The sequence below is a fragment of the Pelobates fuscus genome, chromosome 1 (assembly GCF_036172605.1).
Source record: "Pelobates fuscus isolate aPelFus1 chromosome 1, aPelFus1.pri, whole genome shotgun sequence".
In the NCBI taxonomy this organism is placed as follows: domain Eukaryota; kingdom Metazoa; phylum Chordata; class Amphibia; order Anura; family Pelobatidae; genus Pelobates; species Pelobates fuscus.
The window spans coordinates 342424612-342440397 of record NC_086317.1 but is presented as its reverse complement, the minus strand read 5'-3'; the positions used below and the strand labels follow the sequence as shown (position 1 = coordinate 342440397).

The window sequence follows — 15786 nt, the reverse complement described above, 5'->3', positions numbered from 1 at the left end:
GAACAGAGGACAAAGTAGAAACACCCAAGGCCTGTCCTCTAGAGGAACTTAGGTGCGAGCGTTTCCCGAACGATTGGGACAATTTAGGCGTAAATGACCCCTGACTCCACAATACATACATAAACCCTCCCTTCTCCTGTACTGTCTCTCCCTTTCAGTGAGATGAGTACTGCCTATCTGCATAGGTTCAGGAATACGTAAGTCTTCGAACTCAGAGATTTGAAAGGTAGGCGCTAGTTTAAAGGAGGGTCTACGGGTCCTATCTCGAGTGTTCTGCCTCTCTCTTAAGCGTTCATCAATACGAGATAAAAAAGAAATTAAATCCTCCAAATTTTCAGGGAGTTCTCTAGTAGCGACCTCGTCAAGAATTACATCTGATAACCCATTCAGAAACACATCTATATAAGCCTGTTCGTTCCACTTAACTTCTGCCGCCAAGGATCTGAACTCTAGTGCATAATCCACAAGTGTTCGATTGTCCTGTTTAAGGCGCAACATTAATCTAGCTGCATTGACCTTTCTGCCAGGAGGGTCAAAAGTTTTTCTAAACGCAGCTACAAAGGCATTATAATTATAGACTAGTGGATTATCATTCTCCCATAAAGGATTGGCCCATCTCAAAGCTTTTTCAATGAGTAGAGTAATAATAAATCCAACCTTTGCTCTATCTGTAGGATAAGAGCGGGGTTGTAATTCGAAATGGATGCTAATCTGGTTTAGAAAGCCACGACACTTCTCCGGTGACCCGCCATAGCGTACTGGTGGGGTAATACGGGAAGAAGCACCTACAGTGGCTACCTCTAGACCTGAGACTGCAGGAGAGATAGAAGGAGTACGTGTCTCCTCAGGTGGATTACTAGCACGAGACAAAAGTGCCTGTAGTGCCAAAGCCATCTGATCCATCCTATGTTCCATGGCGTCAAACCTGGGATCCGAAGAACCAAGCTGACTGTTTGTACCTGCAGGATCCATTGGCCCTGTCGTAATGTCAGGATCGGGACAGGGATCCAACACGCAGAGTACAAAGAGTGGAAAGGTACGTATACCGGGCCTTAGAATGGCCGGACTAACGTACCGAGAGTAAAGAATAGTCAGAGACAAGCCGAGGTCGAGGGAACGAGAAGACAGATAAGCGAGAGACAAGCCGGGTCAAGGGATAACAGAGAAGCAGGGTAGTACAACGAGCCGAGTCAAAACCAATAGAGCAAACTAGAATACCAGAGCACTGAGTGACTAGACAAGCTAGAACCACGACAGGGCAATGAGCTGAAGTAAGGAGTAAGCTTAAATACCCTGGCTCTGGATGGAAATCACGCCTCTGACAAGTACCGATTGGATATCGGACACTTGAGTGACAGATTGCTCGTGATAGCGCCATGACGTCACGTATTGAGCGTCCTGCTAGAAAAGGACGTGGATTCCTCGCGGCCGGTGTTTAAGTGACTGGATGAACCGCGAGGAACGGAGGAAACAGCTCGCCTGGACGGATACACCACCAAGTCTCTACCTCCCTTAGAGGTAGAGGCCTCAGGTACCCTGACAGGGTAGAAGCATGTCCAACTCGTACAGAGAAAGCAGGAGAAGTTGTGCGATTTATGTTGCGGGGAATAATACCCCGATATGGACTACCATGTTCTATAGGATCGGATAATGGTCCAGCCTTTATTCACCAGTGCCTACAACAACTGACTCATATGCTTGGTATTAAGTGGAAACTTCATACTTCATATAGGCCTCAGAGTTCTGGGAAAGTGGAAAGGATGAACAGAACTATTAAAGGGAAACTGTACTCACCGAAAATACAGCTTATTTTCCTCCCAAACTAAATTCTACCCATCCCCTGCACCTCTGTAACCCCCCTTGCAAGACATATAAACTTCAATAAATATTATAATTCTTACCTTATTTCCAGCGCCGCGTCTCACATCCATCCTCCGTCGTCTACACCCCCTTCCGCGTAATCCGATCAGCTGACCCACTCTCCTTCCCTCCGCCAATGAGCTCATACTCATTGGGAATCATTGGGAAGCAAGAGCGCATGCGCATCTAACGCAGCGCCCCGCCCCTTGCACGCTTCACGCAGAGATTCATTGAATCCCCTTGTGAAGCTGCATTAGACCCACGTGATGTGCGACGTCCTCATACAGTGCGTGGGGGCGTCGCACGTCGTAACTCACCTTTCCTCTCCTATGGATGCGGAAGCACCATCTAGCGGCTAGGTAAGAGAAGGCAGCTGGAGGTGGGATTTTCAATTAAATCAAAACACTGCGGTTTAGCAAAAACCACAGTGTTTTGACAAACTTGGTTAAGGGTAGAGGGCCAAGGCACCCAGACCACTCAAATGAGATGAAGTGGTCTGGGTGCCTAGAGTGTCCCTTTAAGAACCAATTGGCAAAGATGTGTCAAGAAACCCAACTCAAGTGGAATGTTCTTTTGCCAATAGCTCTGTTGCGCATTCGTAGTACACCTACCAGAAGGTTGGGTCTCTCACCTTTTGAAATTATGTATGGGCGTCCACCTCCCGTACTTGGTAATTTAAGGGGGGATTTGAGTCAGTTGGGAGAAGGAATTACCCGGCAGCAGGTTGTAGAGTTGGGTAAAACTATGGAGGAGGTACAGAAATGGGTACAAGGTTACCTGTGAATATTTATCCACCTGTCCATTCTTATCATCCAGGAGACCAAGTTTGGGTAAAGGAGTGGAACAGTGTACCGTTGGGGCCAAAGTGGTGGGGTCCTTATGTTGTTCTTTTGTCTACCCCAACAGCTATAAAGGTGGCCGAAGTGACTCCGTGGATTCATCACTCCAGGGTTAAACCAGCAGCAGTAGATTCTTGGCAAGCTACACCAGATCCTGAGAATCCCTGCAAGATCCGGTTGAAGCGTGCAACTCAGTCGGAGTGACGAGGAGATATTGGGACATCCAGACTAATAGTAGAGATCAGCAAGTAGGTGTTTTGACGGCCATAATAAAGCCTGACCACCTGCCTACATTACATAGTCACAGTGCCTTGAAGGGATCTCTGTGAAGGAAAGTGAGGATTCGAAGGACTCCATTCCCTGCAGCCCTCACATTCATGGAAGCTAAGGTGCCATCGCACGGTCGAAGAATTAGTAGGAAGATGTCAGGAGTGATGTGTTTGATGATGTCTATATTTGTGTTTTTAATTATTCAGGAAGGTAGAGGTACTGACACACCAGGCTGCGAGGTTTGCATTAAGACTACGAAAACAGGCAATCATATTTCCCAGACCCTTATTTGGCATTCACAATATGAGTGTAAAGGACATGTATCTAAGTGTAGATACTTAGGTATAGATTATAGTGTATGCCATTTAGGAGCAGGAGAACCTAAGTGTTTTAGCCCAGAGTATCAACCCCATACAATTTGGTTGACTATTGGGAATGGAGACTCACAGGGGACCTTGATAAATAAGACCATACTAGAAACCGTGCATTCTGCAGGTGTTCTGCTATTTGATGCATGTAAGGCGATATCAGGTGGTAGAAGACCGTGGAATGTATGTGGTAATCTTAAATGGGAAAGAACGTATGGGTCTAATGATAAGTATATTTGCCCCAGTAGTAAGTACAAATATATGGATCCAAAATGTCCAAATAAAGAATATAATTATTGTCTGTATTGGTCCTGTGTGGGGTGGGCAACCTGGGGACAGACAGTAGATAAGGATATGATTGTCACTAAGTTGCCTACCAAACCATATTGTAAGTCTATGGAGTGTAACCCAGTCCATATACTTATAAATGACCCAGAACTATTCATAGATAGGTTTGGGAACTTATTTGGGTTCCAGATATATGGAACAGGTTTGGATCCTGGGACAATATTATTTATAGGGATAGAGACCGATACTGTGGCAACCCAGACTCATCAGGTCTTCCATTCCTTCTATGAGGAGATGAGTGTGGAAAATAAGATCCCCCATAATGCGAAGAACTTATTTATTGATCTAGCCGAGAGTATTGCTGGTAGTCTTAATGTAACCAACTGCTATGTGTGTGGAGGTACTAATATGGGAGACCAATGGCCATGGGAAGCAAAGGAGGTAATGTATTCTGGTTCTGAGACAGTTGAACAGTTAATATCTTCTCAAACTGATTATCAAATGAGTGTTAGAGGTAAATCTGAGTGGCGATTAAAGACCTCCATTATAGGTTATGTTTGCATAGCAAGGAAAGGAATAATGTTTAATACATCTGTAGGAGAATTGACTTGTCTAGGGCAAAAAGCTTATGATGATAGTACAAAAAATACAACTTGGTGGTCAGCTTCAAATGTCTCAGAACCACCTAATCCGTTTGCAATTTATACCAATTTAAAGGATGTGTGGTTTGACCTATCTGCTACATCTAGTTGGAAAGCCCCAGCAAATTTGTACTGGATCTGTGGTAAGAAGGCCTATTCGGAGTTACCACAGGACTGGGAAGGGGCATGTATATTAGGTATGCTCAAGCCATCCTTCTTCTTGTTGCCAATTGAAACAGGAGAGACTTTGGGAGTTAAAGTGTATGATGTAAATCATAGAAAGAAAAGGGGACCCCTAGAGATAGGTAGTTGGGAAGATAATGAGTGGCCTCCCCAGCGTATTATAGATTATTATGGACCAGCTACGTGGGCAGAGGATGGTACTTTTGGATATAGAACCCCAATATACATGCTCAACCGTATCATAAGGTTACAGGCAGTGGTTGAGATAATTACCAATGAAACATCACAAGCGCTCAATCTCCTAGCAAAGCATAACACTAGGATGAGGACAGCCGTCTACCAAAATAGATTAGCCTTGGATTACTTATTGGCAGTAGAGGGAGGTGTATGTGGGAAGTTGAAACTAAGCAATTGTTGTCTTCAAATAGATGATGAAGGGCAAGCAATAGCTGAGCTTACTAGCCATATGGTTAAACTAGCACATGTGCCTACTCAAGTATGGAAAGGGTATAATCCGAGTAGTTGGTTTGGTAATTGGTACGAGCAGCTTGGAGGACTCAAGGCACTGGTAGGTGGAGTCATGCTAATCTTGATGCTGTGTCTTCTCCTGCCATGTCTGATTCCTTTGGTAGTTAGGTCTGTGCAGAGCATTATAGAGAATATAGCAGAGAGAAAGGCCGCTGCACAGATAATGGCTGTTTACAGGTACGAGGCTCTAAATCAAGGAGAACATGTACAGGAAGAGGAATTCTGAGGGGTTTGTATCTCTAGAGAGTAGCAAAGTCTAGTCTGCTTTATGGCAACTTGAGGTGTAAGCAAACTCTGATTAAGTGATGCATCTGGAATTATGAAATATCAGAAGCATCAAAGGGGGGAATGTGGTAGAATCTCGGTAAAAATAAATTTAGCAGGCCGAGATTGCCACGTGGTATGTGCACGTGCATAAGCTGATGTTTCGGTCGGTTGGTTGCACGTGGCAACGATACAATCAGTAGTGTACGGAGCATGTGCAGGAATACAGGATATACGAGTATTCCCCTCCTCCATTGTGCTGGGCAAGCCATGTGGTCAAACAGGAAGTTAGCCTTTATTCTGTTGATTTGGTTAGAGTACGTGTGGGTGGAGCTGATTATGGGAGGAGCTATATGCCTATATAAGGGACCTACACTGAGGTCAGGGCTGAGATTTTGCTGTTTTTTGGTGACATTAGTCCCTCTGAGTCCCGGTCGGTGAATCGAATAAAGATCTCTTCCTTCCTGAAGAAACCTGTGTCCATCTCTCTGTGCTCGGCTTCCGTCAGTTCCTCCGGTATCACCACGTTCTCTGTAAATTGAGGCAGTTCAATATACGGCTCGGTTGTCTGACTCTCTCAGCCAGTGGGAGTGCCTGGCTCTGGGATGTTTGTTAAATGTCAGTATGCTCAGACAGGTTACGCTGATCAGGAGTTCCCCATTATTCGTTGCAGTAGGCACACACTGCACTGAGCTCAGTACCACACGTTACATTGTATCAGCATCATTCTGTGCTCCCGTCTGCCTCCTCGCTGCCCTGGTCTACACCTCACGTCTAACAGGGTGAAAACTTTCCTGTAGCTGCGGTTTAGAGATGAACACAGGAGGCATCCAGCTCCTATAAAGATATCTCTGAGGACGCGAACGGGGTCTGTGTGAGGAGGGAGCGAGGCTGATTGTGGCTGCTAAAGCTGTCTCCCCTGCATGTAAAAATCCTTAACCCTTTTCTTGCGAAAGGCAGTCAGCTTTTTCAATGTCCCTTACAGTAAATTAAAAGCAAGTCTGCTTTTTTTTAATCACATGTAATTAACAATGTGCTCTCCTTTACTATTGTTTTATCACTGCCTGTAAATAAAAGATCTCCCTTCTCATATATTATTATATATTGTGTGTTCATTAACCACTTAAATCCAACAGAAATCACATATTACCATCCAAGTAGGAGTGAAAGGGTAAATACATGAACACTTCACATTATATCACTTGGAGAGGATCTGATATCCCTCTCTCATACAAATGATTAACCATTGTCGTCTGAGAAATGCCATCTGAATTGGTCACATGTTAACCTTTCCAGTCCCATGTTGATAAAATGTAGTGATTCCTGTGGGACTGAAAGATTTAATAAAAATTCATAGTGCAAATGTGTAAAAAAAAAAAAAATACTTTCAGTGTCATAGATGTCACATGAAGACATATTTTAACCCTTTCAGTACCGTGGGCATTGTAAAAGGTGGGGGTTTCATGAATACATATTAAATAGGAATATATGAGTGGAGGTAATGTTTTATATGTAGGTGGTGATAAAAAAAAATGGTAAAAGAGAGCAGATAATTATATTGGTATAAAAAATGCAGACTTGCATATATTTGATTGTAATTGGGCATTAAAGGGTCTGCCTGCTTCCTGGAGGAGAAACTGTTACGGATTTTCCATGCAGGTGGGATAAGCAGGGATGATTTATTGACCTTTCAGGACTTTCGGCAGCCACACTTAGCCTCGTTCCTCCTCCCTTCTCACACAGTCTAACATTGCCTGCATGCACATCTTTACCGGGAACCAACTTTAGCAGGACACTGTTCATTTGTCTACTGCTGTGAAAATTAAGAATCGCAGTAAAGGATCTCGTGTGAGGGTTTTAAATCTATTTGGATTGGATTGTGTGCTCGCATCATGTTCTGGATAGAAGCATTGCTATTCTGGATAAGTGTGCCACCTGCACTCTGTGCCCGGACTGATGGTAAATCTGGGAGTTGTAGCGAAGTCAGGCGAGCATACAACGCTAAAGGATACAGTGTGTCCAGTGTCCCCTTCCAGGAGATAGCAGGTAAGACAGAACTGTCAATACAGGAGGTGATCAATCATTGCATTAGACATCACAGCTGCTCTTCACTTTGTGATCTGATCATTTCTCAGAGCTATACAGGATAGCTGGTTAATGGACATTTTAACAAGGCTCTTTAACTTGCTTGGGAGGCTAATTAAATGTGCTATAAACGGGAATCTAATATTCTACACTATTCTGTGTCAGTATAGATCTGTCTAGTGGTTATAAAGTCCACGTGTATGTGCTGTGTTTGAGATAATTAAAAAGTGAAAGGTCTCTAATTTTGGATTTTGCCTTGGGTCCTGATTCAAATGAGTGCATGATCCGCTGGTGTCTGTTTGGCCAAATTATTGAAAAAAATGTCTTTTCTTTTTCAATGGCCATGTACTATGCGATTTCTAAAATATTCTTACTAATTTAAACCCTAAAGAACCCTTTCATTGCATTTCAGCTTGTTATAGTCAGTGTATAAAATAATATTCTATGAATTGTGTATATTATTCATATTGTAATCAGTTGTATTTGTGATTTTAGTAACGTGATTTGCAAGATAACTTCCTTATTATTTATACTTTTTCAATAGCCTTTTTATTATTTTGGGTTTTCTTATTTTATTTTTTTTATGCACCAAGAACTCAGTAAACCATTGTTTGTTAGAATGAGCTATGTCCTTTCAACTTGGGTGAAAGGCAGCCTAGTGATGATGCATTCTTAAAGCATAAAATGACGGTTATCCCAGGTTCAGTGTCTGACTGCTCTAGCACAGATTGCCTGTACTCAGTGATAGAATCTTCTGCACCTATGACTGTTGCATGTGTATTCTAACATCACATCTACTTGGAACATCACCTTAGAAGAAGCACTGCACTGACAGAGCAAGGCAGCTCATTCATCAGATGTCCACACTATAATCGATGTACATCAAGTGACTGGCCTTATTCAGCATTATGCTAGTTTTGTGTATTTATTTATGAATTTTTGGGGGGGTTAGAGATATGAGTTGAACATAGAGTATACAGTACCTTGCAAACAAGAATGTTAATTAGACTGTTTGGTAGGCTGATCTAAGTGTCTATTAAATTATTAGCTAATTGATGCATGCTGCATTATTATTCCTTGAAGTTTCAGGGATATAAGACTATCACTTTTAGAACGTTTCCCCAGAATCGTTCAATTCTTCTATCCCATTAAGGTAGTTACAATCTCAGGTATTTGTCACTGTTGGTTTGCATTCACACTTTGGAAATATTTATTTACTTGTTTGTTAAATATTTATCACTTTTGCAGGCACTTAAGTTATAAAATTGTGTTTAAATTAACCTATGAAAACAATGTACATTAATGTTAGATTCATGATATGGAAAAGCAGTTGTGTGTGTGTGTGTGTGTGTGTATGTATATATATATATATATATATATATATATTATATATATATATATACCATACTTAAGAAGAACATTCATTACTTTGCATTTCTAAACATTAAAATGTTCCATTATTATTAATTTTAAGCAGCTGTCATGTATCTTATTTTTTGTTTATTATTGTTGTTTTTTAAAACTTGAAAGTGGGACAAAAAGGAAAAATCTGGACATTTAAAAAAAAAAAAAGAAAAATCTTTTTCTCCCCTACACATCAAATTAACTGTAAATTGCAAAAATAAATAACCGCACATCCAGCAATTACAAATCTAATTTACTTAGCGATAGTTCAAAATTAAGCTTATCTTATCCCTTTTTAATGCATGATGTAATTAATGGAGTTTATGTGTCAAAGTGAGCTGCGGTGAAATGAAAAAACAAATGACAAAATTTAGTTATGACTAATATCTAATTTATTACAATGCACTTCAATGTGTAAATACACAACTGGACTTCAATGTGTAAATACACAAATAATATGACAACCCGCAAAAAAAGTCCAGATGGTATTTGTCATATATCAATTAAATTGGAGAAAATGGGAACTCCTCGAATCATAAACCACCATAGTACAGTTACGAAAGGTGAAGCAGGATTTCTATTTTGAAACACCATTACTAATTTGTTACATTTCTTCCAATTTTGACAGCCGTGTAAGTGAAAAAATCAAATATTGACATTTTATTTGAGCATATACCGCTTTAACACGTCTCGTTCCAACACTCATTGCACAAACTTTATTAAAGTGGACTCTTAGCCGTCATTTCTACAAATCATTGGACTATATAAGAAGGAAGGTCACCCCCTTTTAAAGATGCATACCATTTCTAAAGCTGTAAAGTTCTTACCGTTCTTCTTTGGCAGGGATAAACTATGCAAACGAAATTTTATCTTTTTTTTTAAACCTATTTTCTTGCTCATGACTTCTAAACTGGGCAGAGTTTTTACCTCGTGAAATGAGAGCAAGCTCTTCACTAGGATACTTAAGCTTCATGACACCTAATCTGAAATCTTAGTCCTTTATTATAATATTCAGCAAAGCACAGTTCTGTTACTCATTTGACATGCTTAAAAAGATGAGGCCTAAAGTATGGGGTACCATAGTAGCCTTTCTTGTTTTTTCTTTAACCCCTTAAGGACCAAACTTCTGGAATAAAAGGGAATCATGTCATGTGTCCTTAAGGGGTTAATCATCACTCCTAAGTACATTTAACAATAAATAACTTTGTCACAAAAAGTCCTAATGTAATATTGCAGAATGCACAGAGTGAAAGATAAGGCTAGGGGGATTATCACGGGAGTATTGGGGAAGTGTAATCTATTTATTTTTTAACTTGATTTTCAAAAAAAAAATTTTTTTAAAAACACACAGTTGCACGTTTAAACCAGTAAAAATAAGTAGCAACAGCAAAAGATATCCTGTAAACTGTTGTCAACCAATATTGAATAGAGGCACACGCCACGGATGTTTCAGAGCTGCTGCCCTAAAACTGCATTCTGTACTTGTATTGTACCAGTTAGGTGGGAATTAAACAATAAGCGCTAAAACCTACAAAAATAAATGAGACAAGTCAAATATTTTGATTGCTACTGACTTGATTTTACACCTAATATCTAAATATACCCTCCATTTTAAAGGTCTGTTTGACACTGCCACTTATGCAGGGTGGATTGAAGGCATCATTTTGTGGAGTTCAAAGAGTAAAATTGTGAAACAGAGTGCCTTAGAGCATAAATTTAAAGTAATTGAGGGCCGCTTAATAATAAAATTATTTTTTATTCTTTTTTTGAGATTTGCTAATTCCTTATCAATCTGCATCCATTCCTTTCTAAACTTAATCCCATAGTGAGCAACCACAAAAAGGCCATATTTGACACAAAGTAGAATTAATGGAAGTCAATTTTTAAGAGGCAATGTGTACTAGCCACGTTTAATTTTGACAGAACTGAATCACTAAATTTAACATGGAATAAATTGCATGCACAACAAACGTTGAAAAATCACCAAACTGTGATTACAGATTTTACTATACTCCTTTAAATTGTTGAGCTGTTCAGAGTTTGGGGTTGGATAGACAATTAGTATATATTTGTACATATTGAGCCCCATAGTCCTTCATACTACTTTGGACTGTTGTTAATTAGTGAGGACAGATTTATGAGAACCTCCGGTTTTGCTAATTGGCTTTATCCCACAGACAGATTTTTGTTAATTTTAAGTACACCATTTCCTGAATAGCTACTGTGTTTATTTACAAGATGGTACATTCTCCTTCTGTCAAATTGAATACCGTAATCAACTGTTAATTTCATACCTCATATCCCTATCCTATTTGATAGTTTGCTGCATCAACTCATCTAATCTTTTATCTCACTTGAATGCTGCTGCTGCTTGCTTACAGTGCACAATTCAATGTGATTATTTTTTATATATGCCTAACAGAATCTTCTCTATCTGTGGGATACTGATAGCCTTCTTTCTCTCTGTTTTTGTCACTTTACAGTGGACAATATCCTTAATTTGTAGGGGAGTTTTTTTTTTTTTTTTGGTATCCCTTAAGATCTATTTCGTTATTTGCACTTGCATTGGTAAATTGTTTGCAATGTACATATTATTGTTTGGGTTCTCTTTTTGGTTATTGGGTCTTTTAATGGGATAATAATTGCAGTTTAATTTTGAATTTCATTTGTAGACCATCTACTACATTTCTCCCCAATTACATAGAACACCTCAAATGATTTAAGATACTTTCAACATTCTTTGCAGACAATTTTTATTTATTTCTCATAATTCCTAATTGTGGATCTGAATCATGTAGCATTCAGGTTAAAGATCCTTTCCAAGAGGCCAATCAATGTGTGGCATTGGAAGCTACTACCTTCAAACCGACCAGGCTTTGCTAACTAAAAGAGGAAATTACCAGACGGATTGCAGTGTGCTTCCCATATACTTTAATTTCTCATCTATCAGCAGTGCACAAGTAATTGAGCAGAAATATTTGCTAGACAAATATATCTCTGGCACATTTCGTATGAATGTGTGCAGAATATGATATTTTACAGATATTAAGCTCACGTAAACCACTCCTAGATAAGTCATGTGAACATAGTTTTACATGCAGTTTTTTTGGATAATTGTAATTTACTGTTTTTTTCAAGAAGTCAAAACCTCTCATCATTCAATACAATTGTTAAGTAGAATGCTCCATATCTCGCTGGACAGTGGCTTGTTCATAGATATTGATGAGACAATGGTAAGATGGGTATAAATACATTTACAAATATCGAATTCGGGGGGAAATAAACATAGGCGAAGGATAGACATAGGTTAGTGCAACTTGATGGTTTGGCGTTTTATTGCAGAACCAATTTCAGTGTGTGATTTCCTATTAACTTCAATATAAATATTGCGGTTACCATTTTCTGACTGGCATAGATAGCATCCGTATAGATCGTAAGGACAATTAAAAAAAAAAAAAAAAAAGATCGGGCTCAAAAACGTGCTTTGGTTTTACAAAAGATCCTCTTTATGGTGTTATGAGATATTGTGCCTTCATTTATGATGCTATTCCTTGATACCCTTTTCCCCATGCTCCCTGGCAGAATTTACTTTGTAGCATGTAATATCTGGAAGATTGTTCATATGCATCATTTTGGGGAACTAGCTGTATCAACTCTCTTTTTTTGAGGGGAAGGTTGGGGATGCCCAGTTCCAAGCCAGTAGGGTCAATGCTGCTTTAGTAATATGAAAGATCAAATATTTCTCCAATCTTGACCGATTGATTGATAGGCTTGTAGACATGAGCTATGAACATTAGTGGATCCCTGTAGTAACATCTAGATCAAGGAAATGGCTTTAATTGATGGCGTTATACCTATACATGATCTCTTAAATTCAGCTGTTGCTCGTTTACATGATGATACATTAATGTGCAATGCATAGATAACGACGATCTTAACTGAGCGTACCAGAATTTCACTATAGAGATGATTTTATGTGAAGTTTCCAAGTCAGAAAATGGCACCAGCTCAACTCTACAATAAATATATAATATGTGTGTGTGTGTGTGTATGTATATGTAGGTAGGTAGTGTATGCTAGCTCTTTCCCAAACCCTGTAGTTAAATTCTGGGATGAGTGCAATCATAGATTGTAGAGGAGTCGCTAATGATATAGGGGACTGAAGGTAGATGAGGTGTCTGAATTTATTCCATACCTGTAAAGTGGTGCATGTAGTATGTGTGGGAAATTGGGGCATTGGTTCTTCTGGAGCCAAATCATAGATCACCAGTTAAATTCTTTCCAGTGTTCTTCCACTGTAACCCATTGTGGTTGATCTGATTGTGAGTGTGCTACTACTATGCTACTTTAATATAGTTTCTCTGTAGTATAGTGTAATGTTGGGGAGTCCCAAAGCTCCTGTTTGAATTGGGTTATAGTGAGTTTTAATAGTCATTCTCAGACATCTAACATTCCAAACACATTTGTTTATGGAAGATTGTAACATCTTAAAGAATGTGTAAAGAACTCTTATTGGTAGGGTACAGAATAAACGGAATTTGTGATGAACGGTAATTTTTACAGGCATGATGCGCCAGACTATGTAAGTATCTTACCTTTCGGGCTCATCAGAAGAATAATGATAGACTTACTGGATTTAACATAATTCTGCTGATACAAGTTAGATCATGAGTATGGGAGAGACTCTACCAGGACAGTAGCTGGGTTTGTTCTCCAGTCATAGCCATAATTTGCTTTTAGCTGTAAAAGGACATTGTCCTCCACTCTGACACCCATACCCTGTGTTTTATTAAGGTTTCATTTGTAATAGAAATATTTGCTGTAGTAGTTTCATATTTTGTGCAATGTGAGTAAGGATGTGTGAGAATGTGTGTTGAAGTAACTAATATATCATCCAGATTATGTTTGAACTGTCTACTCCATAATTGAATACCTCCTTATATCTGGGTTCACCTGTATCAGATCTGCCAGAGACTCCAAAGACAAAATATTTAATATAGATATCTGTCATAGGGAGCCCCCATTCAGTTAATCTGGTCGTAGGTGCACTATATAATGCTTCAAATGCTGACTGGAATATCAGTGGAAAATTACATTTGCGGAGGACCAATTGGAGGAAGGAGCAGTGAAGATGATCGACCGCCTTTTTCAGCATCTAAAGATAGCAGTATGCTACTTTCAGTTTTTTAGTGAATACTGTATAGTAGCATCACCTCCTTTTGCGTACTATAAGTTCCCTGTCAGCTCTTCTAGTGGTAACACGTAGGGGAGGCAGTAACATCATTTCTTGGAGCTGGGATTGTTTTTTAAGGTAAGGGGTTCTACTAATAAATGATCCTCTCATTACAATTGTGTGTTCTTGCTATATTGAGCCTACTGAGACATTAGGGGTGTCATTGAATTGGAAGTATTAATTCATTTATTTTTGATTGATTAAAAAAAATGTCTTGTAGCAAAGTGTTTAATCTCGATGGGTGACATCCTTTAAATTTAAATTGGTCTTTTAGTGTGAAAAACAGAGAGGCATGTGTGACCACAGGATGTCTCCCATGGTGCAGTTTATTACAGAATTAAGGTAAGGGCCTGGCAGCACATATTGATCATGGAGTGTGAATAGTGAACTGAAGAGTTGTAAGAATGAATAATGTGCCAGACATCATGATATACATCATAATAGTTAAAACTAATTAGTAATTTGACCAGGGATTTGCAATTGAGTTTGGGGGATTTGTGTCTAGGGGAATTGGGACTAAGGATTATATAATAATATATGATTAATGTCAACATATATCAACATCATTCCCTTCTGTAATGTGGAGAGTTTGGTAAAGACCTGATGCAGGAAATTCCATTGATTGACATTAGCAGAGTATAAATTATCAAGATATACATGGTATCATTGAGGAGGCATACAAGAATTAAAAGGACACTCTAGGCACCCAGACCACTTCTGCTCATTGGAGTGGTCTGGGTGCCAACTCCCACTACCATTAACCCTGCAAGTGTAATTATTGCAGTTTTTTATAATAATTACATTGCAGGGTTAACTCCACCTCATTGCCGCGCATGAAGAGGAGGAGCGTCGCGGAGGCGGAAACAGCGACGAGGGACATCGCCGCTGCCTCAGGTAAGTCACTGAAGGGGTTTTTACCCCTTCAGTAACCGGGGATTGGGGGGTGGGAGGGAGAGGGACCCTCCAGTGCCAGGAAAACTGATCATTTTCCTGGCACTGGAGTTTCCCTTTAAGTAACGGCCATACAAGAATTAAGTAACGGCCATGTGTGCAGGAGTTTGAATGCTACTAATTTATGAATAAGGATTTAGGCTTCATATGACTTTGTAATATATGTAGAGTGATAGTGTATAGGGTAGTTATTGGTTCCAAATGTAGGTGTTTTGGTGTGTGAAAAGTGTGCTTCTTGGAAGCACAGAATATAAGTTGCCGGTTTATGAGTTTCTTTTAGTAGCATATACCGTATTTATCGGCGTATAACACGCACCTCATTTTAAGAAGGAAATTCCAGGAAATTTCCCCCCCCATCCCATAGTGTCTCCCCCCCTTTCCATAGTATTCTCCCCCCCCCTCCCATAGTATTCTCCACCCCCTCCCATAGTGTCCCCTAGTGCACTTTCCCTTGTCCCATAATTACTTACCTGTCTTGAAGCGTGGGCCGGCTTCACAGCGCGCACCGCGGTACAGGAACTTCAATTTCAGGTTCCGGTTTCCGGCGGGACTGAAAGGAAGTGTGCACACTTTGAAATTGAAGGTAAGTAAATATGGGATATCGGCGTATAACACGCACCCATCATTTTCCCCCTATTTTCAGGGAGAAAAAGTGCGTGTTATACGCCGATAAATACGGTACCTCTTATGTGGGGTGCTAAACCCTCTGGTATTATGTAAATACATCTTCATATTTCAATATTAGGTGGGTTTTATGCTTCAGTCTGTAATGTTAAGGGGGTCACTTTGGCTTCAAAGTTATCTATTGTGGTAAGGTGATTAAGTGCATAGGAATCCTGATTTGGTGCCATATCTGCGCCCTAAGAGTCAAG

At 39.8% G+C, this 15786-nt stretch overlaps 1 protein-coding gene across 2 annotated transcripts in view; it reads left to right on the top strand.

The window, feature by feature from the left end:
* Window positions 1-6996: 6996 nt before the first annotated feature.
* Window positions 6997-15786, top strand: part of GPC6 (glypican 6) — a 946336-nt gene continuing 937546 nt past the window's right edge. For both annotated transcript variants that reach the window (XM_063425801.1, XM_063425799.1), the window contains exon 1: window positions 6997-7287. In XM_063425801.1, the coding sequence (XP_063281871.1) occupies window positions 7134-7287 (154 nt within the window). In that variant the 5' untranslated portion in view covers window positions 6997-7133. The remainder of the gene's footprint in view (window positions 7288-15786) is intronic.